General features: G+C 41.9%; 1 protein-coding gene across 3 annotated transcripts in view; it reads left to right on the plus strand.

The window, feature by feature from the left end:
- Fmo5 (flavin containing dimethylaniline monoxygenase 5) overlaps positions 1–19,428 on the plus strand; it is a 43,820-nt gene extending 24,392 nt beyond the window's left edge. For all 3 annotated transcript variants that reach the window (XM_031374935.1, XM_031374936.1, XM_031374934.1), the window contains exons 3-9: positions 2,280–2,468; positions 4,261–4,423; positions 5,629–5,771; positions 8,351–8,550; positions 12,810–13,162; positions 17,476–17,548; positions 18,331–19,428. In XM_031374935.1, the coding sequence (XP_031230795.1) occupies positions 2,280–2,468; positions 4,261–4,423; positions 5,629–5,771; positions 8,351–8,550; positions 12,810–13,162; positions 17,476–17,548; positions 18,331–18,676 (1,467 nt within the window). In that variant the 3' untranslated portion in view covers positions 18,677–19,428. The remainder of the gene's footprint in view (positions 1–2,279; positions 2,469–4,260; positions 4,424–5,628; positions 5,772–8,350; positions 8,551–12,809; positions 13,163–17,475; positions 17,549–18,330) is intronic.
- The last annotated feature ends 4,227 nt before the right edge of the window (positions 19,429–23,655 follow it).

Below are 23,655 nucleotides of genomic sequence, written 5' to 3' on the forward strand. Positions count from 1 at the left end.
TTTTTTGAAGAAGCCTAATGAAACACACTTAAAATCTTTATTCATTGATTTACAAAGTACACAATATTTACGTTTAGGCATTAATCCTATACTAATGTGGATGTTGAAGAAAGTCTAAAAATAAATATATAGAACATAGGTTAATATACATATCATGACTCTTTGCATTTAAAGCCATCACCAATGGTGAGGTTTAATGGAAAGTGTAAAGTGATACCGGTCACATGGGTAAACTAGTCCTGGACTTTCTACATAAATGGTCCCTCCTTGGCTTCTTGAGGCTGGGGGTGGTGAGCAAGCCCACATTCCTTCAAGAGAATTAAAAAGACACTTTGAAAGGTGTTATAGATGCGTGCAGCACATGTGTACAATGGCTGTCATTATTCCCAGGTGAGGACAGCACGTACCCTTGAGAACCCAATCCCTGAAAACCAGCCAGGGAGGCTCTCCTGTGGCCAGTCCCTTGTCTTTTGTTCAGATTGCATACAGACTTGGCAAATGTCAGCAGAATGTGACCATGTACAAAAACAGTACTTATAGACATGTACAACATCAAATTCTCATTGTCTTGTAGCATCTTTAGATGCAAGGTCAACTATCTCCTCTCTTTACCAGAGGATAAATAAGGAAACTATTAACTTTACTCCCCAAAGAAAAAGTGACAACTGGGGACACATGCAAATGTCACCCTGAGAAGCAGGATATATTCTACATGATAAATGGGGAAATTCCCAGGAAGTCAGGCCTAGAGGTTTTCCTAACTGAGAAATTCCATCCCTTCTCCCCCATTTTTGTTTTTGTTTTTCCAAACATGTCATATCCCACATAAACTAAATATGAAGGCAAAGGCTTCATTTATCAAACTTCTTTGAGCCTTGGGACCTTCATTTGTATACATCAATATGTTCTGTTCTTGCAGAATTGATGTAAGGTTATATGGCCTAACTATGTAAAGTACTTAACAAAGTGCTGGGCACATAAGAGTTCTTTCTTTCCTGCTCTCCGATCCACAGTTATAAGCAAGAAATTGATAAGCCTGCCAAACTCTTCATTAAGGCTGTGTGATGCAAGCAACTTCAATGATTTGCATCAGAGTTTCTGCCACTGGTTCAGATTTGGGCCCCACCAGGCACTTCTTAATGTGGGTCCTGGGGAGTAAACTTAAGTCCTCATGCTGAGCCATCTCTCAGCCCTGCCGGGGGCTTGTGCTTGGCTGCTTTGTATGGCTTGGCCTGGCTGTATCCTGTAGTTGTAGGTTTAGTGTTTTATTCTTTGGGACTTGTTTTACATAAACATTCATCTAATTGGTTACAAAATTGGTTTTTATTTCCTCTTTCATGACTTGTAGGGCATACAGCGAGGACTTCTAGTACAGTGCTCTCTGAAAGTGGCCCAGAAGGACATCCTTGTTGTGTTCCTAATCAAATCAAAGCACTCCGTCTCTTACCATTAAGCGTGCTGTTATCTACTTGCGTGTTTTAAATTGTTTTGCTTGACTTGAGGAAGTGTCTCTCTATGCTAGTCTGCTGAGGGTTTTCCTTTCTTATGAGTGCTTTATAAATTAATAAAAATGAGAGAAAAATTCTACCTTTATAATAAACTATTTCCCTATTCAAATTATATGTACAAATTATCTATAATTAATACAATGTACTCAAAGGAGATATATTAAATAAGGAAAAGATTATACAGTATGGAACTATATAAACATGGGTATATATAATGTATACTAGATGATTAGGATGTACATTTAATTTCATGGCACGTATATTACTTTTTCATTTAAAGTTATAAGAGGCCTGATGCTTTCAATGTTCTTACATAGATGTAACATTGTAGGTATGTGTGTGTGTGTTTTACTTAGATACATTTTTTAGGTTTTTTTGAGACAGGGTTTCTCTGTGTAGCCCTGGCTGTTCTGGAACTCACTCTGTAGACCAGGCTGGCCTCAAACTCAGAAATCTGCCTGCCTCTGCCTCCCAAGTGCTGGGAGTAAAGGTGTATGCTGCCACCACTCGGCTGATACTTTTTTAAAAAAGATTTATTTATTATTATAGATAAGTACACTGTTGCTATCTTTAGACACACCAGAAGAGGGCATCAGATCTCATTACGGGTGGTTTCTGGGATTTGAACTCAGGACCTTCAGAAGAACAGTCAGTGCTCTTACCCACTGAGCCATCTCGCCAGCCCTAGATATGTTTTTAAATGTTCGTTGGCTACTTATATTTCATGAAGTTGATTCTCATGGTGCCATAAGTACTTCTTATTTGTCACAGGAAAGCCCTGAGGAAGGAAGGGCCAGTATTTACAAATCTGTGGTCATCAACACCTCCAAGGAAATGATGTGTTTCAGTGACTACCCCATCCCAGATCATTACCCTAACTACATGCACAACTCCCAGGTCCTAGAGTATTTCAGGATGTACGCCAAAGAATTTGACCTTCTCAAATATATCCAATTCAAGGTAAGTGATTTTGTTTTCTTCCTGTTTGAAATTGTTCATCAGGTCAATGAATTCCGAAGCTTCATTTACCTGTGTCATCTGTTGAGACTCACTCGAAATAGACGTAGATTTATCTGACACAGAGACTCTGCTTTTGCCCTCTTGGTACTTGGGAAATGTTCAAGGAGCGCTCTCTATCATATACATCCTGCTGAAGAAACAGGAGGCCATCTGCTAGGGTTTACCATGCCTTCCTCTCATGCTCACTTTCATAAAAACTGCTGGGGGGGGGGGGCTGGTGGGAGTCAGACCTTTAAAATCTCCTTGTCCGCTATCATTTAGCTCTTTGATGCCTTACGAGGTGCTATTTTATGTGATCACAACAACCCAGTGGAGTGGTTATTGGGAAGCCAGCGGGGAAGCGGAGAAGTCAGCTGTGGTGAGGGGGATGAGCACTGAATGAGGAGCAATGTGTTGAATGATGGGCCTTGCTCTACCACAGATTAACTTGTGCTCTTAGGCCAGTGCGTCTCTCACCTTTCATTTCTATAAATTCCCTTGCTTACAAACCAACATGATTATGCCAGATTGTTTCTGATTCCTTCTTTCTCTGACATTTTCTGGCATGCTTCTATAATTTGGAATCGTGCCCATTTAAAAAAAAAAAAAACATATTTATGACATCTAACAAAAGAGCCCAAACTTTCCTGATTCTTCTGCTAAATGGTGATCAACGTAACACTCAGTGGAAACTTGTAAAGCCTGGGATTTGCACCCCATGGATCGTCCTTTGTGTAAGAGAGACATTTCCTGAGTAAGGTTGGCTCTGGGCTAAGCAGTAAAAATGCAGAGACAAAAAAAAAAAAAAACAGGGAAAATTATATTATATGAAGAGGCATGTGCTGAGGGCTCCCCATCGCTGCTCAGAGGAGGCTGACTCCTGAGGCCATGAGATATTAGGCTCCAGGAAAGGTTGATTTTAGAGCAGACTATGTCTGGGCTGAGTGAAGGATGAATAGGAGTCTACCAAGTGAAGAGGGAACAAAAGTGTGATCCAAGCAGAGGCCCTGGCCTGCATTTGTGCTCAGGACAGAGAGAACACTGTGTGGGCCACGATGTTGGAACGAGGTAGGATCTCTTTCAGTCCACTGAGACACTGTGCCCGAGGCTTCAGAAACAGGTTGGAACACATTATTGGTGTACTTAAGCTGTGCAGAGAAACCTATATTTATTTATTCTCATACAAAGCTAAAAATTCCGCCACCAATCATCTCATCTCACAGCCTCTTTAGAGTCACTTGTAAAATGAGCATCTATAGAAGACAGAGGAAGACTCCATCACATACAAGGAGGGCCACTGGGATGGTGTTCTAGTCTCAGGAAAGGGAGACCTGTATTGTAGTCCTACGTTTAAGGCCAGCCACTCCTGGTTTGAACTGGGAGAAGCAGACATGGAGGTGGGACTATCAGGGGATAGAGGAGGGATGGACCATTAATGCATGTGTCACTAATGCTTGGGAGAAGCCCCAAGCATTTTTTTTTAAACCTTGGGAACTATAGAGCCTTAGGGCATAGACCAAGAGACCTAGCAATTTATATTTGTTCTAAGAGCAAAGGGCAGTGCATTAGGTTGCCGCCTCATTTTTGTAGCCTGCCTCATTGACATCTGTGGAGTGTGTGAATCAAATATTCATACAGAAGCCCTACAAGTGATGATGCCTGTGACAGCCCCCTGTAGGGAGTTGTCTCAGGGGAAACATATACTCTGTATAGACTGCATAGACTGTGGCTACAGTTCTCTGTCACTTTTTAGACTACCGTATGCAGCGTGAAGAAGCAGCCTGATTTCTCTACCTCAGGCCAATGGCAGGTGGTCACTGAGTGTGAAGGGAAGAAGCATGTAGACGTCTTCGATGGAGTCCTGGTTTGCACAGGTCATCACACAGATCCTCACCTGCCCCTGGAAAGCTTTCCTGGTGAGTAACCCACCCTGAGGGAAGATGCTGCAGCCATGGCTATGATATGACCTCTGAGGACTGGGAGGGCTGTGGTCTTAGTGACTCTTACTATGGGGCTTAAAAATAAAGTCTTACTCTAATAAAATACATTCCCCCTGTATTTTGTAATTTGTGCTAGTGCCATTTTGAAAGTGCAAAGAATTGCAGTTTGGAAGGGTAGAGGAAGATGAGAGGTCGGTCTGTCGTCATAAGCCGCAAATGTCACCTTTGTCAATTTGTATATGGAATGACTCCATATACAATATTAGCCCCATAACACTGTAACGGAGCTGAAAATGTCCTGTTGTCTAGTAAGTGCTTAGTCACTGTGGTAATGAAGCACGAGACACTGTTTATGGTGAGGCACCGTCGAGTTATTTAAAATTACAGCATGTATACCCGGTATACTTACATAATACTGGGCAGTCAGTAACTCCTGGTTATACATTTACAGTCCTATATTTTGCATGACCCTGTGTATTTGAAATGTGTGCTACATAATCGTAGACCATATTGCACCAACAGGAGCCTCACACACTTGTGTTTACTGTGTCTTTTGACTGACCTATGCTATCTAGGTGTGCATAGTATCTGTCCAGTGATGGAATCTATCTTCAGCCTGCTTCTCTGAATGACTGTATTCCCATCCAATAGCACATGATTGTATTTAAACTCATGGTGACTATGTTTTCCCAAGGACCAAAAGGAAGGCTGGACTCCCTGATTTGTGCTAGTTGGAATTAGAGATTTTTCTTCAATTGAAGAAGAAAACAATGGAAATATTGAATTTCTAAGAATGAAGCAAACGCTTAAAGCATTTCATTTCATGTTTCTGGCCTGGACTTTTCCCTTTAAAAATACACTCTAATATGCCCGGCGTGCACACAGAAGTGTGGGGTTGAGCAGATAAAAGGGAAGGGAGGGATTCTGAGGCTGTCTGGGCTTGCATCTGCAAATTCAAAATGCATATGATTTATGGCATGGAAACCACAAATGCAATGAGAGAAGAAAGAAGCAAAAGGGTTCAAAAAGGCAAGAAGAGTTGCTTAATATAGGAGAATTTGGAAAAATATAAATTTAAACTTCAAATTTTACAAAAGGGAACAAAACACGTGCTTTGACAAATAATATCCTTCATTCAAACCTTCCCCTCCCCCCAATAATTATTTTCTCTTCTCTTCTAGGAATTGAAAAGTTCAAAGGAAAGTACTTTCACAGCCGAGAATATAAGAACCCAGTGGAATTCACTGGGAAAAGGGTCATTGTAATCGGCATTGGGAATTCTGGAGGGGATCTGGCTGTAGAGATCAGCCACACAGCCAAGCAGGTTTGCATCGATGATTGGTTTACTTTGCTTCACTCTTACCATGGAAGTAGGCCCACCAAGGAATACAGAGACCACACATGCCCACCCAGACCAGCAGCAGACACATCGGGCTTGCTCCCTGCCCAAGTGTCTGGATGCTTCATAACGATCCTATAAATCAAAAGTTTCAAATGGACTAATGGATTTCAGTGTATTAAGGAAGTTAAAGATTTATTTTGATTATAGTGTGTGTGTGTGTGTGTGTGGTCTGTACACATAAATACAGAGACATCAGATTCTCCTGAAGCTGGAGCCACAGGAGACTGTGAGCACCCATCCTGGGAGCTGAGTGCTAAACCTGGGTCTTCCGTGACAGCAGGAGGTATTCCTAAACACTGAGCCATCTCTCCAGCCCAGCATAATTCTGTGAAGAGAAATATCCTTTTGTGTTTATGTACTTATTTCCTCATAAGTTTAGAATTAAATCACGGGGTAACGTAGGAAGTCACCTCCACGGTTAGGCATGGAAACTGTACTGGGAAGCGGTGTTGTGGCGTGGAGTCGCTGAGAAGATAGCATTTAACAAAACCGTAGCATTGAGGATTTTTCTTAAAGTAATTTGAAACATATTTGTAGAGAAACATCATCATCACATTTACTGAAAAACAGGTAGGCATTTCCCTGTTGCCAGTAAAGCAATGGATGAAGATGAAGATACAGGACTATATTGATTAAATAATTTCCTCACATAGTCCTTTTAAAACAAGATTTAGAAATATGTTGCTTATTGTAAAAAGGTAGAGATGGGAAGCTGAAATTAAAGTGTAATGGGCACTAAACATTTATCAAGCGCTTCCTGTCTGTCACCGTTTGTAAAAACACCATTTCTCACAATAACCTTGGGATATGTGTTGTCGCTGTCACTGTTGAGTAAATGGGGAGCTTCTTCATTCCACCTCGAGCACTGGCCCTGCCTGTGCAAAGGTGTGCAGCTCATACAAGAGCCATCTGGTTCTAGGACCATGCCTGTGCTTTCGTCTGTGGCATGCAGAAGCATTCGATACACAAGCCCTTGGGTTCCCATCGGTGAAATGTTTGTGCAGAGGGAAGGATCCTCCCTCTGTAGACAGGCAGCCCACCACTTGGGAGCCTACATCAAAGACCTTGAAGCGGTATCCGTTTCCTACAGCTCTAGAAAGCATGGCAGACCAGGAGAAGTGAGAATCTTGCTGGTAGTTGAACATAGCCTATAGTCAGTTTTGAATGTGGGCAACACGGGAAGCTGTCTCCTACAGTTCCAGTAGTAGCCTTCGTGTTTTCAACAGTCAGGGAAATAGTTCTTAGACACGGCAGTTCTTAGCACGCTCTCTAGCTAGAAAACCTCGGGCTGTGTGATTTGCCCTCTCTGTGCCCTCTCCTCCATCAGTGGGGCTGGCAGTACATTCCTTAAGAGTCACTGTGTCAATTAAATTAAAATGTGAAGGACTAGTCATGGTGGCTTACTTATAGGTCACAAATATCAGGAAGGAGCGATAGCAACATGCTGACAGATGGCGCACAGGCTATAGCTCTGCAGAAACACACTCAGAGGTCAAGAGCATATAAATAAGTGAGATGGATCTTTAGCATATTTCTAACAGAGTTACTGGTGATGAATGGTATAATATAAACTATACGAATGATAAACAAGGTTTTGTAACACTGCAAGCAATGCCAGTGGCGAAAATGACTGAGGGTTTTGGATTAAACGATGTGCAGTTACTTTCAGCTTTACAGTTTTATAGGGCTTGTTTTTAAAACTGCTTTACAATTAATTGTTCCATGTGAGGTAGGAGTGGTACGCATGGCACAGTGCATAGGTTGAGGAGAGAGGACAACCCACGGGAGCTGGTTCTCCCCTTCTACCATATAAATCTCAGGGATGGAACTTAGGTTGCTGGGCTTGGCCGCAGGTGCTTTATACACCGAGCCATGTCTCCAGCCCCACCTCTGTACTTCCTAATGAGTTCTATAGGTGGCAAATGCTAGGAAAAGTTCAGGAGATGGAGAGAAATGACCGCCTTGAGAGGCAGTGGTGGGAGCAGATTTGATCGGAGGCTCCAAAGCATATAGATGTAGGAGGGTTCATAACAGTAGTTCTTTACTCTTCGGTCGCAACCCCCTTTGTTGTCGAATGACCCTTTCACAGGGGTCATTCTAAGACCATCAAAAAAAAAAAACACAGAGATTTACATTATGGTTCATAACAGTAGCAAAATCATAGTTATGAAATAGACATGAAAATAGTTTTATGGTTGGGGGGTGGAGGTCACCATTACATGAGAAACTGCAGCATTAGGAAAGTTGAGAAGCACTGCTTTATAAGCCAAGGGCTTGTTTAGCCATCAGCAGGAGATCACAGCAAGATGTATCGATGGCCAGGGCACGCAGCATCTTAACTGTAGGAGGGTATAGGAAGGAAACAACAAGGTGTTTTGCTTACAAGGCTATGTGGGACTAAAATACTAATGGGTTTGAACTTAACCTTCAGGAGAATGGGGCCGCTTTTGAAGGATTCTGAGCCGGATTGATCAAAGCAAACTCTGTTCCCCATGCCCTAGGTATTCCTCAGTACCAGGAGAGGAGCTTGGATCTTGAACCGTGTAGGAAAGCATGGATATCCTATTGATATTCTGATATCTTCTCGAATTATGTACTACTTGTCAAAGATCTGTGGCTCATCAATAAAAAACAGATTTATGGAGAAACAGATGAACCAAAGGTTTGATCATGAAATGTTTTGCCTGAAGCCTAAACACAGGTAGGTTTCCAGGATGGGAGTGGGGCGGGAGATGGCCAAGGCACGAAGATGAGGGCCACTGACATAGGTTCATAGTAGCACTGCCTTTACCCAGGCTTTAAGAACGTCCATAGACTCAGAAATCCTTTTTCCGACTTGCCTCTCTGTAGGACTTCAGCCTAATCCTTTGACAGTGGCTTTTCTCTTGTGGAGTCAGTTCTACACATGTGTCCCTCAACTATGACAACGAAACAGTAGTGGAGGGTAGGGCACTCATTCACTCACCCAGCAAGTGTGTTGTAAGCCAGGCATTCGTCATAGCGGGCATGAGGTAAACAGGGAAAAGGACATTGGTAACCCTAACACAAACAGTAACACCTTGCCTTTGGAGGACTTTCTGTAAGCGTAGAGCTAAGTGAGCCATGTGCTCTTTTCAGACTTTCAGCAGGTCTATTTCAATGCCCATTTTCTAATTAAAAAAAAAAAAAAAGAATCTTAAGAAAACAAAGTAACTTGTTCAAGGTCAACACAAAAGAAATGACACCTATTCCAGAAAATTGATGCTTTCTTAAGAACGCCAATGAGAAGAAAAATAACAAATATGGTTTTTGAAAATTCATAAAGAGGCAGACCCGGTGGTGCAGGAATATAATCCTAGCTACTGGGGAGGCTGAGGCAGGATGACTCCTAGGTCAAAGCCAGCCAGCCTGGGCTACTTCATGAGAAGAGGTGAAAAATACAAACTGGTTGGAAAGACAGCTTAGTAGTAGATGACTCACCTAGTATGAGTGAGAGTCTGCCTTCAGTCTCCAGTACTATAATGTGTGTGGTGGGGAGGGGTGTGACAACAGCAAAGCCTGGAATAGGATGAAATTACAATACAAAGAATGGACTTGGAGCGATGACACAGTTCAAGAGTAAAGGCACTGGCTGCCGAGCTTGAGGACCTGAGTTTGAACCCCAGGACCCACACAGTGGAAAGAATTGACTCCTACAAGTTGACCTCTGGCCTCTATATGACACTGTAGTACACAAAACCACACACACACACACACACACACTCGAATACAATCCATCATTGTTAAAACTTCTATGGAAGCATTTCTAAAGACTAAATGCTTTATTTTTGTCCCCTTTTTATTTTATCTGTTTATTTGGGGGAGGGGCAGAGTCATATGCAAGGTCCACATGTCTAGGCCAGAGCACAGCTTGTGAGAGGCAGTCCTCTCTTTCTACTGTGTGGGTTCTGAGGATTGAACTCAGGTCATCCGGCTTGCCCCAGGAGATATTTACATGCTGAGCCATTGCCCTGGATTTTGTTTTATTTTTGTGTAAGTGTTGAGATCTACAGAAAAGCTGCACAATTGGCCAATCCAAAGTCCACCTGTAGACACCTCTTACGGAGATTTCCTCTGCGAATGGTTTGCTTTACTTGCTTTCTTTTCTGTCCCCTCTCAGAGTACCAATAGATCCATGTCTATACAGCATTCACATACCTATGTGCATATTTTTTTTTTAACAGCATGAGAGTAAGTTGTAATCATTAGGGCATATTACCTAGAATATTTCAGCATGTATCACGTAAGAAAAAGAACATTCTTTGGGATATCCATAATACAGGTATCATGGTCAGAAAATTTAAAATTGATAAATGCATTTAAAATATCAGCATATTAAAGCTTCAGCAGTTTTCCCAACAATATTACGTACAGCTTTTTTTATGCTTTCTAAAATGTATTGCTCACACTACTGCAGTCTGTCATATATTTATAGTTTCTCTTAATCTGACATAATAATTCCAATTATCTTTTTTAACATAGACTTTTTAAAAAACAATACTGATCATCTCTAAATTCTGACTTCCACAGTGGTTATCCCTTTATTATATTACATTGAATACACTCATGTTCATGAGGCATGAAAGCTCTTATTTGGTCTTCTAATTAAGGTTTAGAATGAAGCCAGTGCAAAGCCATTCAGATATTTTAAGTGGTGCTGGAGAGAGATGGTTGGGAGGTTAAGAGTACTTTCTGCTTTTGTACAGGACTTGGGTTCTATTCCCAGAACCCACATGAGAGACTCACAACTCCTCTCCTCTCCTCTCTTCTCCTCTCCTCTCCTCTCCTCTCCTCTCCTCTCCTCTCCTCTCCTCTCCTCTCCTCTCCTCTCCTCTCCTCTCCTCTCCACTTCTCCCCTACCCCCCTCTTTTCTCCTCTCCAAGGTCTCTGGCCTCTACAAGAGTTAGATATACATATGGTACACATACATACACACATGTCTGTTGCAGGAAATATTAAAAAATGAACCCGCCAACCCTCAGAGGAGCCCAGCCATGCTCCTGTGCTCCTGCCACCATCATCAACACCTTAGAGCTAGTCTCTGCGCCAGGTGATCTCACTCACTTGGTCTCTTGGCCCGCCAACTCTCAGGCCCTGCAAGACCACAAGGCTCCCACTGGGCCAACTCTCGAACGGGCCCCCACCCTGAGTTCCTCTTGCTTTCATGCAAAGCCACACGCACCCCTGGTTAGCCATCTCAACACCTAATTACCTGGTAGAATCAAGACTCTTAATGCTTAGTTAGCCAATCAGAGTTATGTATCAATAATAACACAGTTTACAAGATGCCAATGCAATAATTTCAGAGCAAAATGGTAATGATAAAGCTTTAACCCAATTATTCTAACCTTTTGACAACACCATGTCAGCTTCCATTCTAGTTCTCTCCCTGAGACCACTCTGTCTGTCTCCTTGCTCCGCCTCCCTTCTCCTGTCCAATCACAAGCCTCCCACTGCCCCAATGTGATTGGGCAGGGAAAATCCTTTAACATGTCCTCTCACATACAGTTAAATAATAAATAAATCAAACTTTAAGAAAAACATTAAGAAGCAGATAGCATAATAGAATCTTTAAGAATGCCCATTCTATAGGCTGGCGAGATGGGCCAGTGATTAATAGCACTGGCTATTCTTCCAAAGGATCTAGGTTCAATTCCCAGCACCACATGGCAGCTCACACTATCTGTAATTCCAGTTCCAGGGGATCTGACCCCTTCACACAGACATGTATGCAGGCAGAACACCAATGTGCATAAAGTAAAAATAAATAATAAATTATTTAAAAGAATTTCCATTCTAAAAATGATGTGGAAAGCCAATGGAATGGCAGTGTACAGACAACTGAACATTCCAGGTGAGAGAAGGGAACAACTGCCCAGGGGAGGTCAGAGGCAGAGAGGGGATTCATAGTTTTGTGGTTTGTACAATTGTGTCGATGGCCGATTTAGAGGAAGAGGATGGGGAACCGGTTGGAAAGGAGAATGAGAAAACACTATATTGTAATGTAGAAAAGAATCTTCATAAAGGACAGAATCCACAGATTAACTATAATAAATTAGGTTTTTAAAAAAAGGCTCAAGAAGGGGCTTGAGAGATAGCTCAGTGGTTAAGAGCACTGACTGTTCTTCTAGAAGTCCTGAGTTCAGTTCCCAGCAACCACATGGTGGCTCACAACCATCTGTAAGATACCCTCTTCTGGTGTGTCTTAAGAGAGCAACAGTGTACTCATATACATAAAAAAAAATAATTCAAAAACAGGAGAAAAGACTGGGGAAGCAGGAGGAAGTCACCTCACACCTTACCCCTGATATCCCCAGGCAACACTGCTTACCCTGTCATGCAGACAAAGCTATTTTGACAGACATTCTAAGAGCTTAAGCTGTGTAACACTGGGAAGTCACTCAACTTCTCCAGGCCCGTTTCCCCATCTATAAGCCATGGATAATGACACCTACCCAACTTCCGTCATGAAGACCTGAGCCAAGTAATGCACAGAAAAGCTATTTACTTATAGACTACAGGTTGCTATACATACATGGTTTGGAAAACCATTATTTAAGTCTATCTCTTGGGCCTTTGGAACTGGGAATGGGACTGAACATAATGTCCATGGTCTATTTCTGCTGCTTCTTGAGAGTGGTCTGAAAACTGTTGGTCAGTATCCTGACCATGCCTCAGAACATTACTATTACGTGAGAAACTCTTCAGATAAAATTCTTTGCCCTTCATTTCTCCAGTACCCTCCCTTTCCAAGCTATCTAGCCCTGACTTCATGATCTATGCCAAGCTAGTATAAGGTAGACCTCCTGCAGCTCCCTTGGCCAGATAGAAGGGTGAGCAGGTGAGTCTTTGACCACCGGCGCAAAAGCGTACATGCTGACTTCTTTCTTCCCTCCTCCGTCATGCTCACCTCACCTCTTTGTCCACCTTACCCATTTGCAGGGCTCTGAGTCAGCATCCCACGATAAATGATGACCTGCCCAATCGTATCATTGCTGGCTTGGTGAAGGTGAAAGGAAATGTGAAGGAGTTCACAGAGACGGCTGCCATATTTGAGGATGGCTCCAGGGAGGATGACATTGATGTGGTCATCTTTGCCACAGGCTACAGCTTTGCCTTTCCTTTCCTTGAGGACTCTGTCAAAGTAGTCAAAAACAAGGTGTCCTTGTACAAAAAGGTCTTTCCAGCTAACCTGGAAAAACCAACTCTTGCGATCATTGGTTTAATTCAGCCCCTGGGAGCCATCATGCCTATTTCAGAGCTCCAAGGACGCTGGGCCACTCAAGTGTTCAAAGGTGAGTGATGATGCACATGGACAGCTTGGTGAAACACATAAGCTATACATATACATGTGCTTTTAAATACCTCCAGGACAGGTATGATTTTAACAGTGCCAGGCACAAAGCTAGTGCCAGAAAATTCATTTTCAATGAACCTAAAATAGTAATTTATATCTATAGATACATATCAGAAATTTTTCTTAACTAGGCATGCTTTAATCTTGTTCCTTGAAATGCTCAGTTCAGAGGTGGGCTTAACTCAAGAACTTTGAGAACAATGTTCTCTAGACGACTCCAATGTGCACAGCAGACTGGAATCTACTCACCTGGACTGTAAGCAGCTGGTATATATGTGCAACATTAAATGATTCTTTCACTAGAGGTAAAGTCAAACACAGACTAGTATGATTTAATTTCAGCCATAGACAGTGGTTCTTAGCATGTGGGTCGACCCCCTTGGGGATCAGATGACCCTTCCACAATAGTCTCATATCAGATATTTACATTATGATTAATAACAGTAGAAAATTACAGTTATAAAATATCAATGAAAATAACGTTATGCTTGTGGGCCACCACAACATGAGGGACTAAATTACAGAGTCGCAGCATTAGAAAAGCTGAGAACCACTGAACTAAGAGATGCTTAGAGAACCATCCAGGATGTGGAATATTTGATTTCTCAAATCCTCACTTCCCCCTCCCCTCCTAGGCCCCCCTTCCAGCTTCAGCTCTATGTGAAAAGGCTTCAGAGGTTAGGATAATAGATTTGGTGTGAGTCAGCAGGGTGATAAGGCTTGCTGAAGACCTCCTGAAATTCAGCATCATTATGGAATCCTAATGTTCAAGGGTGATAGAACTGTTCTTCTCTAATCAGATTAAAACCCATACCTGAAAATAAATTTTGGGAGAAAAAAAAAAGCAAGAACATAATGAACAGGGGAAGAGATAAAAATGGCTTAAGTGGGGCTGGAGAGATGGCCCAAAAGTTAAGAGCATTTGTTGCTCTTGCAGATAACTGGTTCATTTTCCAGCACCCGCATGGTGGCGCACAAGCATCTACAACTCCAGTTTCAGGGGATCTGATGCCTGACCTGTAGGGGCACCAAGCACGCACATGACACAGACAGACAGACAGACAGAGAACAATCAGACACATAAATTAATAGGACTTAAGGGATGTGAAAGCACACCACTAGAATGAATATCAAGTAGTTTAGGCTACAGAAGTTAAAACCTGCAGAAGGACACAAGGTTTTCCTTTTAATTATTCAAATGGGTGGCCCATAGGAGAAGTAGATTTATTCAGTATTGTTTTGAAGGGTCAAACCAGAACCATGGAGTAAAATTTTAACAGGTGCATAATATCAGTTTGAGAAGAAGAACCTGCCAGCCAGCACCATTTCAGGATAAAACAGATGGCTTCTGAAATCATGAGGAGGGCAAGGAACCAGAAAGCAGCCTCTGGCTGGCTGGCTGGCTTAATTGGGTGGGAGGATGATGTAATGCTGTACAGAACAGAGAGAACCCACTAAGTTTCTGTATATGGTTGTAATATTACAGTTTATTGCCATTATTGTTTAATTGAAAATAATCGAGAGTTTTTGTTGGAATTACAGCTTTCTCTCCCCACTGAAAATTTCTCATGGCCAATGATTGATCAAATTTTCCAATTTCTATCATTTCTCAATTTCTCCCAGTTCTATCCTGCGGACCATATGCTATTTGAGAACACTGGACTAACAAAATTTAAATATGATTTTAAAAATTATGTTTAAACATGGGAATGCTTAAATTAAAATAGAGGTGATGACTCAAGAAAAAACTACATCAGATTATTCTCCACGTCTTTGTTCAGCTATAGAATTTTAAAAAGTGAACTGGCTGTCTCTCAACCAAGAAATAGGCCTCTTCTTCCATAATGTGTGCCATTATTAGAAGTAAAACTTTTGGTTAAATCGGGAGAGGTGACTTGGAAATCAACTCTTTACATGAGTTTCTTGAACACCTAAAGACCTGTGGTTGAAGCAGGAAACATTACAGTGTTTCCTGGATATCTGAACTGTAAGGGACAGTTCTCATGGCTCAAATGAGAAGACACATGGAAAACACAGAGGGTCTTCCTGGATGCTGAGTTTCTGGATCACATGCTTAGAGAGACTACCAGGAGAGTGTCAGATGTGTTCAGAAAAGGGAAACCACCAAGATGGCAGAGGATGTGAAGCCTGTTATACAGGGACTTAGGATTGACCTAATAATGAGGCGACGTAAAAGAGTTGTTGTTTCTTGTTTCAAGGCCTGCCAACTCAACCCTTACCCTAGAAGCAGAGATAGGCCCAGTGTTTCAAGTGGCGTACAAGTAGATTTGAGGGTTACTACAAAGAGTGTTCCAGCAAATAGAGCACCCAAACAATTGTGTCATGGTTTTGTAATAGATAAGGTCTCTGTGACCACACATGTTTAAGGAGAAGTGAGATAACTGCTTGATACTAGGATTATAGAGGAAGATATTGCATTCCGGAAGCTCTATTTCAATCTAAAGTTAAATGTTTCAGAGTTTTATAGAGTATGCCTAATGCCTACTTTTCTGTGAAGGAGACTGGTTGGTCTGGAGTTATTCTGTCTCAAGTACTATGTGGACTTTATCTTCCATTGGCATCAGTTCCCTACTTTTGGAACTGTTTGCACCTCAGAGCTTAAACTTACTTGTGAAGACTGAGTTTATGAGTTGCCCTCAACTCTTATCAAATAACAGAACTCAGGCATCAAGGCTGACCTTCCACGGGACTTTAGCACAAAATATCATGATGAGTCGTCTACTTCCTTCTTCTGAAGTATAAAACTTCTTTATCATTGGCATACCAGTACATGGCTGTCTTCTAGTCCCTTGAACTATGATGTTGTGCCTCATCTCTTACAGGCTTTCACAGTCTTTTATCATGTCCTCATATCCATAACTCATTTCCCAATCGAAAGATCACATTAGGGGACCAGCTGGAAGTCAGAGAAAAGCAAATATCTTCCAAGGAAATACAGAGCTGGGGAGCCCAGTTTCAATGGATACATCTACGAAACAGCATTCACATCTTAGGCTCAGGGAACATTCCAGAAGATGGGTTGGAAAAATGGTAATAGCCGGAGGATCAGGGAGGTTTCTGTTGAGACGGTGTCTCCTAGTAATGTCAGAAGCTGCACCCAGAAAGTCTCACCAACATGACCAGTCATGCCCAAACGTGAGCTGAACAAGAACAAGAACAATAGATATGCCTAAGTGGAGACAGGACCTCAACCCTACACAAAAACTATAGGCAGTAAGGAATGCTGAGAGCAGGAGATAGTCTTCCTCGGGGAGAGCGCTGCAAGTGCTTACACAATACCCAACGGTTGGCCCTGAAAACGCACACAAAAAGTAACATTATATAGACTGAACAGGTTATATTTAGGAACATATATGCATATGCATGTAATAATAAATGAAAAAAGAGGTCATACCTTTGAAAGAGCAAGAAGGGGTATATAAGAGGGTTTCAAGGGAGAAGGAAATGTAATTGTATTATAATCTCAAAAATCAAAGAAACAATGAAAAAGCATCTTGCAAGGCAGACTAAAGTAACATAAGCACATTGGTATATTTCAGAGAAAAGGGGGGTTTTACTTATCTGAAATGCTTAGGTCCAAAAGTATACCAGATTTTAGATTTTGGACAATTTGTACCTGTGTAACAGATTATCTCTGGGCTGAGACCCAAGTCTAAACATGAAATTAATTGCTTTTTCCTATATACCTTTATGCATAGTTATTTTATGGGACTTTATATTGCTGCACCTGCCTTTGAGTGTGACCTGATACTTGAGATCTTTGTGGAGCATTTTTTTACTTATAGCATCCTCGTGTGTGTGTGTGTGTGTGTGTGTGTGTGTGTGTAATGTATACAGCACTCTGCCTGCAAATATGCCTGCATGCCAGAAAAGGGCATCAGAACCCATTGTGGATGGTTGTGAGCCACCATATGGTTGTTGGGATTTGAACTCAGGACCTCTGGAAGAGCAGCCAGTGTTCTTAACCTCTGAGCCATCTCTCCAGCCCCTTAAGGCATCTTCTTAGTGCTCAAAAGAAATTTAGATTTGGGAGCATTTCCAATTCCTGCTTTCCAGATCTAGGGTGCTCAACATTTACCATCACCTTTTGGCAGTGACAGGACCAAATGCATTGTATAATCTCTCGAGAGACCCTGTAGCTCTTTGAATTCTCCAGTGTGGTAACTGCCATTAGGATTGCTGCTCATTCTGAAGTAATTAAAGCTTCTATTGTAATCTTTTTCTCTTTAGGGCTAAAGAAATTGCCCTCGCAAAGTGAAATGATAGCAGAAATAAATAAGGCTCAAGAGGAAATGGCAAAAAGGTAAGAAGTGCTCGGGGGAAGACATACGGACACTTTATGTGTTTCTCAGTAAGGAGCATATTGTGCTATACTTAGTTTCCGTGTGTGGGCTTAAGGATTTCTATTACACTGTGACACAGACAGAATGATGGCGCCTGTGGTTTGCATGTGCATGAGGAAGGAGAATCTGATGGGACATGTTTAAAAGCCTTGTTTAGGGCCTAAAAGAAGTTGAGGAGGAAAAAAAATACCACGGGAACATTGAATGTATTGTTTGGTGTGGGTCACTTAAACGCTAGCTGTGCTGTCGGCTGAAAGAGGAGATTTCTAGAATGACGCTCCCATGTCTTTAGGGGCAAGCAGTGAGCCTTTCTTTGACAGCTCTCTTAGCAGGGGCTCTATTTCCCACCTGTTCACTGCTGAAGTTGTGCAGTGGAGTTGCTGGGTCCCGTGATCTCATCTTCTGCTGTGACCCCACCCACACACAGCCTCGCACTGTAACTCCCTCCACAACCCCTGAGGCTGCCACAGCTCTCTCATCTACCTTTTCTCTACATTTCCATTTTCCCATCTAGCCCAAAATATTTACCTGAAGGCTTTTCCATGTCTGACCTTCTGCAGCAGAGTGCTTATGCATTAGAGTCAGGTGCATCTTAAGGTCCTGAAGGAAGATTACAAATGTCCTCTTTTCACAGTTCTTAGCATGATATCAACCCCCCAAATAGACACTCACAAAGCACCAATTGACTGATTAGGTTGCATGAATGGCTGATAGCCTGGGACTTCTGTCTTCTTTGCTTTAGGTATGTGGACAGCCAGCGTCATACCATCCAGGGAGACTATGTAGACACCATGGAAGAGATTGCAGATTTGGTGGGTGTCAGGCCCAGTATCCTGCCTCTGGTCTTCACTGACCCCAAGCTGGCATTACAGTTACTACTGGGACCCTGTACTCCAGTCCATTATCGCCTTCAGGGCCCTGGAAAGTGGGCTGGAGCCCGGAAAACTATTCTCACCACAGAAGATCGTGTACGGAAGCCTCTGATGACAAGAGTGGTGGAAAGGGACAGCTCTGGGGCAGCACTGGTGACAGTCCGTGTCCTCATGCTAGTCGTCGCTTTCTTTGCTGTCATCCTGGCTTATTTTTAGATGTGGCAGCGCAGTGCTTGGGCTGGCACTAGAAAGTGCCATCTAGCCACACCTTCCAACCTGACAAGACTAAACACTCAGCTTCCTACTGCACAGGAATCAACCACAATCTCTCTCTCTCCCTCTTTCTCTCTCTCTTTCCCTCCCTTCCTTCCTCCCTCCCCCCCTCTCCTTCTTCCTTCCCCCATCTCTCCCTCCCTCAATCATTAATCATTATGGTTTTTCCTTCTGTGATACTGTTCATTAATTAATTCATCTTCCTCCCTCTCTTGAGCCTCTCATCTCTGCCTCTGGTAATTCCCAGAGCATGAGCTCAGGTCCCCTGTGTCATCTTTATATGTCATTAGCAGCGTTCTTTTAATGCTTGACTCTGTTCTGTTTCTAATACTGTACAGCTAGACCTCGTTGGATGGTAAACCATCTTGAAATGCTGCTTCCATTATCAAGCACACACTGGCAGACCTTGACCTTGTAAGCAGAACCCACATGTCTATTTCAGGAATTCACACAGAAGGCAGTCCAGAAAGATGAACCATTTAGTGCTGAGGGCTGGAAGTCCAAAATCGAGGGTGCGGACAGTGAGGAATTCCTAGCTTCATGATTAATACAGTGAGGGTATCGCATAGGCAAAACAGAAACTATTTCATTAGCTAAGCTCCGACATGTGGCACATGCTGAATAAATACTCATTTATGTTTATGAAATAAGGTGACATCTCTAAGTCAATCTAATAAATAACTGAATCCATAGAACTCTTAATGTGATCCATTATCAATTTGATAACATTAATTTTATAAATTAACTAATTATTAATTTTAGTAACTGAATATGCCCATCTGTCAGGTGGGTGCTTGGGATTTGAACTTGGGTCCACTTGCCTTCACAGCAAGTGCTCTTATTCACCAAGCCATCTCCCTATCTCCTGCTTTTATTTCTTTTTAAAAAAGAAACTACTGGACTAAACATAGTGGCACATACCTGTAATTCCAGAACTCAGGAGTTCCTGGCAAAGGATCACCGCAAGTTCAAGACCAGCCTAGTTTACATAGTGAGTTCCAGGCCAACCAGGTTTGCATAGCGAGAACTTGGTTCAAGCAACACCAAAAAATACAAAATCAGAAAAGAAATTGCTCTTCTAAGTTTGAAGGTCTTTTATATAATTTGCCGTCTTCCAATAGGTTGCTTAAAGAACTTGAAGCTTTTAGTTAGCTATACTGGCTTGATCTTGAAGGTCTAGTATTAGGATCCAGCCGAAGAAGTAAGCGAATGCCAGCAGTTGAGGTGGGGTCAGCAAGTGTGATTATGCCCCCACCCAACCTCCCTCCTTTCTTCAGATTCTATATAATAAGAATCAATGAGCTTGTCCACATCTTAGGTTAGAACTAATATTAATATTAACTAGGGGCATTCTGCCTAGACCAGTTCTTCTTGTGTGCTGCAGTGTAGTTAAGTAAGGCAGGAGTGGAACGGAACTGCAGGATTTACAAAGTATTGGCTGTCAGAAGCACTTGAACTCCCTGAGGATAGGAACTGGACATGCCAGGCAGCATATCTTCAGAAAAAGACAGCTGTGTAGTGTGTCTGAAATGGACTGTTGCCAGTCATTAATGTAGGGGATAATTTGACCCGCCTCAGGAATGGCATTAGAATAAGAGAAATTCATGTAAGCAGATACATGAAAATTCAAACTCTTTCCTAATTACATACAGATTTGGACAGCTGCCTAATATTTTACCCAGTGTACTCTCTGAGAACTTGAGCACTGAGCCCTGGTCTGGTTTCTGGCCCCCTTCCTACCTCCAAATCCTTTTGAAACTTAATGTTTGTCATTACTCAAATGGATCTAGGACATTTTTTAATCTGAAGATTGCATTTGTTCAAAAATAAACTGAAGCCCTGCACCTTAACTTTTCTTCTTTTACAATGTAAAGGTCCTCTCGTTTAGCTTGTAAAGATATTGAAGCACTACACTGCCAGGAATGTAGTCTCTACTTATGGGCACTACACTGCCAGGAATGTAGTCTCTACTTATGGGCACTAATACCACAGGCTTCTTTCAGAGCATGTACTGTCAAACCTATTCAACTCTCTCCTCTCCTTCCACTTAGAATATGCAAAACTTCAAAAACATCATTGATTTCTAAACCAAGCTGAAGGTAAGACTAGAATAGGACCTTGAACTTAAAACAACTGAAGATACAAAGTGTAGTTACTGATGAACATGTACTGATTCACCAATTTACACACTTTGCTCTTCCGACCATGTTAAAAGATTACATCACTTACCCAACTATGATAAATGTGATGATCCAAAAGATGTATTCTTGCAACACAAGAATAAAGAATAAACACAGAATAAAGAAATGGCCCAAACAGACTGAAGAGCCCATGTCAAATGGGTATAGAAATCATTTCAAAGTGGCCCCAGTGGCCAAACTGGAAAAAAAGATTGAGCAACAAATAACCTAGTATTGGATTATAACCTGAAACACAAAGATACCCGAGTCCATGCCGTTATAAATGATTGGAAACATTACCAGAATGGGATAAGTAAAGCTCTCACACAGAGTTCCAAATAATTTATGTTCTTGCCCCTCTAGGAGATGAAGCAAAACTCTTTTAGACGGACTGCATAGACTAACTTCCTTTAGTGTGGGAGGGGGTGAGGGGTAACTGCAGAGGAGAATTCAGACAGATCACCTCAGCCAGATGCCCACATCAACACGAGCATCGGCAGTCACTGGTAGATGTGTGCATGAGATGACCTCTGTGGTGTTTCTCCTTCAGATGATAGCCCACGCTAGATATGAGAAAAGTGCCAGGCAACCTCAGGATGATCTACAAATACCTTACTGCCTTCGAACTGTTGAAGTCATCAAAAGTCAGTCTGAGAGGGCTTCCTAGCATACAGAAGCCTTGAGGGAGGAAGAATCCATGGTGAGAATTCAACAAGAGAAAAAGAGATACTAAGTAAAAATTGAAGGACTAGTAATAATTGTGTACTCTGGCTAAAAAAATAATGTCTCAGTTTTGGTGTTAAATTGATAACTGCACCACCACGACATGTTCTCATGAGGAAAACTGGACGTAGAGCACACAGAACCTCTGTGTCGTCTTTGCAAATAAAAATCTAAAACTGTTGTACAAATTTTTGTTTGTTTGAGTTGTTTTTATGTTCAGAGTTTGACCTGAATTAGTGTACTAAAAACTTCTCAGACAAATGTTGGATAGGCGAAGAGGATGGCTTGGCAGCTAAGAGTACTTGCTGCACTTGCAGAGGACCTGGATTTGGTGCCCAGGATCCACATGGTGCTTCACAACTGGCTGTAACTCCAATTCTAGGGTTCTGTCTCCCACTTCTGGTCCCCATGGGCACTTCATGTGTGTGGTGTACGTGCATGCATGCAACAACACTCTTAACAGGTAAAACAAATAAATATTTTATTAAAAAAGAATATAGACTGGGACCATTTGTTTAAACCATTTCTTCAATTGTGCTCAGGTTAAGTTGCTCTAATAAACCATAATATATCTTACGACAACAATTTTGTTTCCTGTGATAGATACGTATAAATTTCGGTTCGGGGCTTTGGTGGTATAAGGTTAAGACTTCTTAAAATCACTTAGATGAGTTGCTCCTTGAGGCTGGGCACATTTAGCCAGTAATCTTCAGCAAGAAAATGGATGGACTGGAAGAACAGGTTATATATAAGCAAGGTAACTGTATTTACTATTAGTTCCTCTTGCCTCCCAGCAGCATGGACACAAAACCACTCCAGACTTTCGACCTGGAACTCCCCAAAGGCACCACATATTCATTCTCTGCTGTAGTGTTTTTAATAAACTCCCACTTCCCAGCTGGATAATGCCCACATGGTTTCAAGATTCAGTTCCTCTGTTATCCCCTCCAGGAACAACTTCCTGACCCTGAATGTGACCTCTGTGCTCTTATCTCTGGTAGATTCTGATAGATTCAATTCCTCAGTCACTTTTTTTTCCAAGTTTTTTTTGTTTGGTTTGGTTTTTTTTTTTGTTTGTTTTGTTTTTTGTTTGTTTGTTTTCCAGACAGGTTTTTTGTTTTGTTTTGTTTTCTGTGTAGCCCTGGCTGTCCTGGAACTCACTCTGAAGACCCAGAGATCCGCTTGCCTCTGCCTCTTGGAGTGCTGGGATTAAAGACATGCACCAACCACCACCCAGCCCTCAATCACATTTGATGGATGTCCTTATCACATGACACAAAGACAGATTCCTTTACCTCATCCCTCTCTGAATTAGTAACTAAGACAGATGCCTTGTAATTAATCTATATTCCCAGTGCCCAGTGTAGTGCCTGGAGCAGGGTGGGGCCTCAGTAAACTAATGATAATTAATTGAATGAACATACTTAACAAGAGAGGTAAAAAAAATGAATATATTTTAAAGGATTAAATTGAATAGTGAATATCACTCTCCTAAAAGGAGATTAAAGAGTGTTTACTAGCATTTAGAACCAACTTTGGGGCAAACTGTTTTTGCAGAAAGCTTTCCAGAGTAGACCACGGATATGAATCAGGGCAGGTCTAATGCACTGTATGGTGTTGAAACAGGTGTTGGTATACAACTTATTTCTTCAATCAAGTTGGTCTTCAAAGGTCAAGATCTTAGAAGACAGGACTTATCTCCTCCTCGATTCTCATGATGCACAGACTCCTCCTGCTGTCTCTTCTTGCTTCTCCAGTTCTCCAGCCCCTTTGAAGCACCCACTACCTCTCCTGGCTGTAGTTAGTTATAGACCCATTTATTCCGCTTCACTCAATGCTTTGTCTATAGACACAGTCATTCCTACGGTGATTTTAATATCTACATAATTAGTACTTTATCAGTCCAGTCTATTAAGTAGGATTAGGTTCAGCTACATTTAATAGAAACGTTGTAGACAACAGTAGCCTAGCAAGACTGACATTTATTTCCCTCTCATATTAAAAAAAAAAAAAAAAAAA

This window comes from Mastomys coucha, unplaced genomic scaffold (assembly GCF_008632895.1).
Source record: "Mastomys coucha isolate ucsf_1 unplaced genomic scaffold, UCSF_Mcou_1 pScaffold16, whole genome shotgun sequence".
Taxonomy (NCBI): domain Eukaryota; kingdom Metazoa; phylum Chordata; class Mammalia; order Rodentia; family Muridae; genus Mastomys; species Mastomys coucha.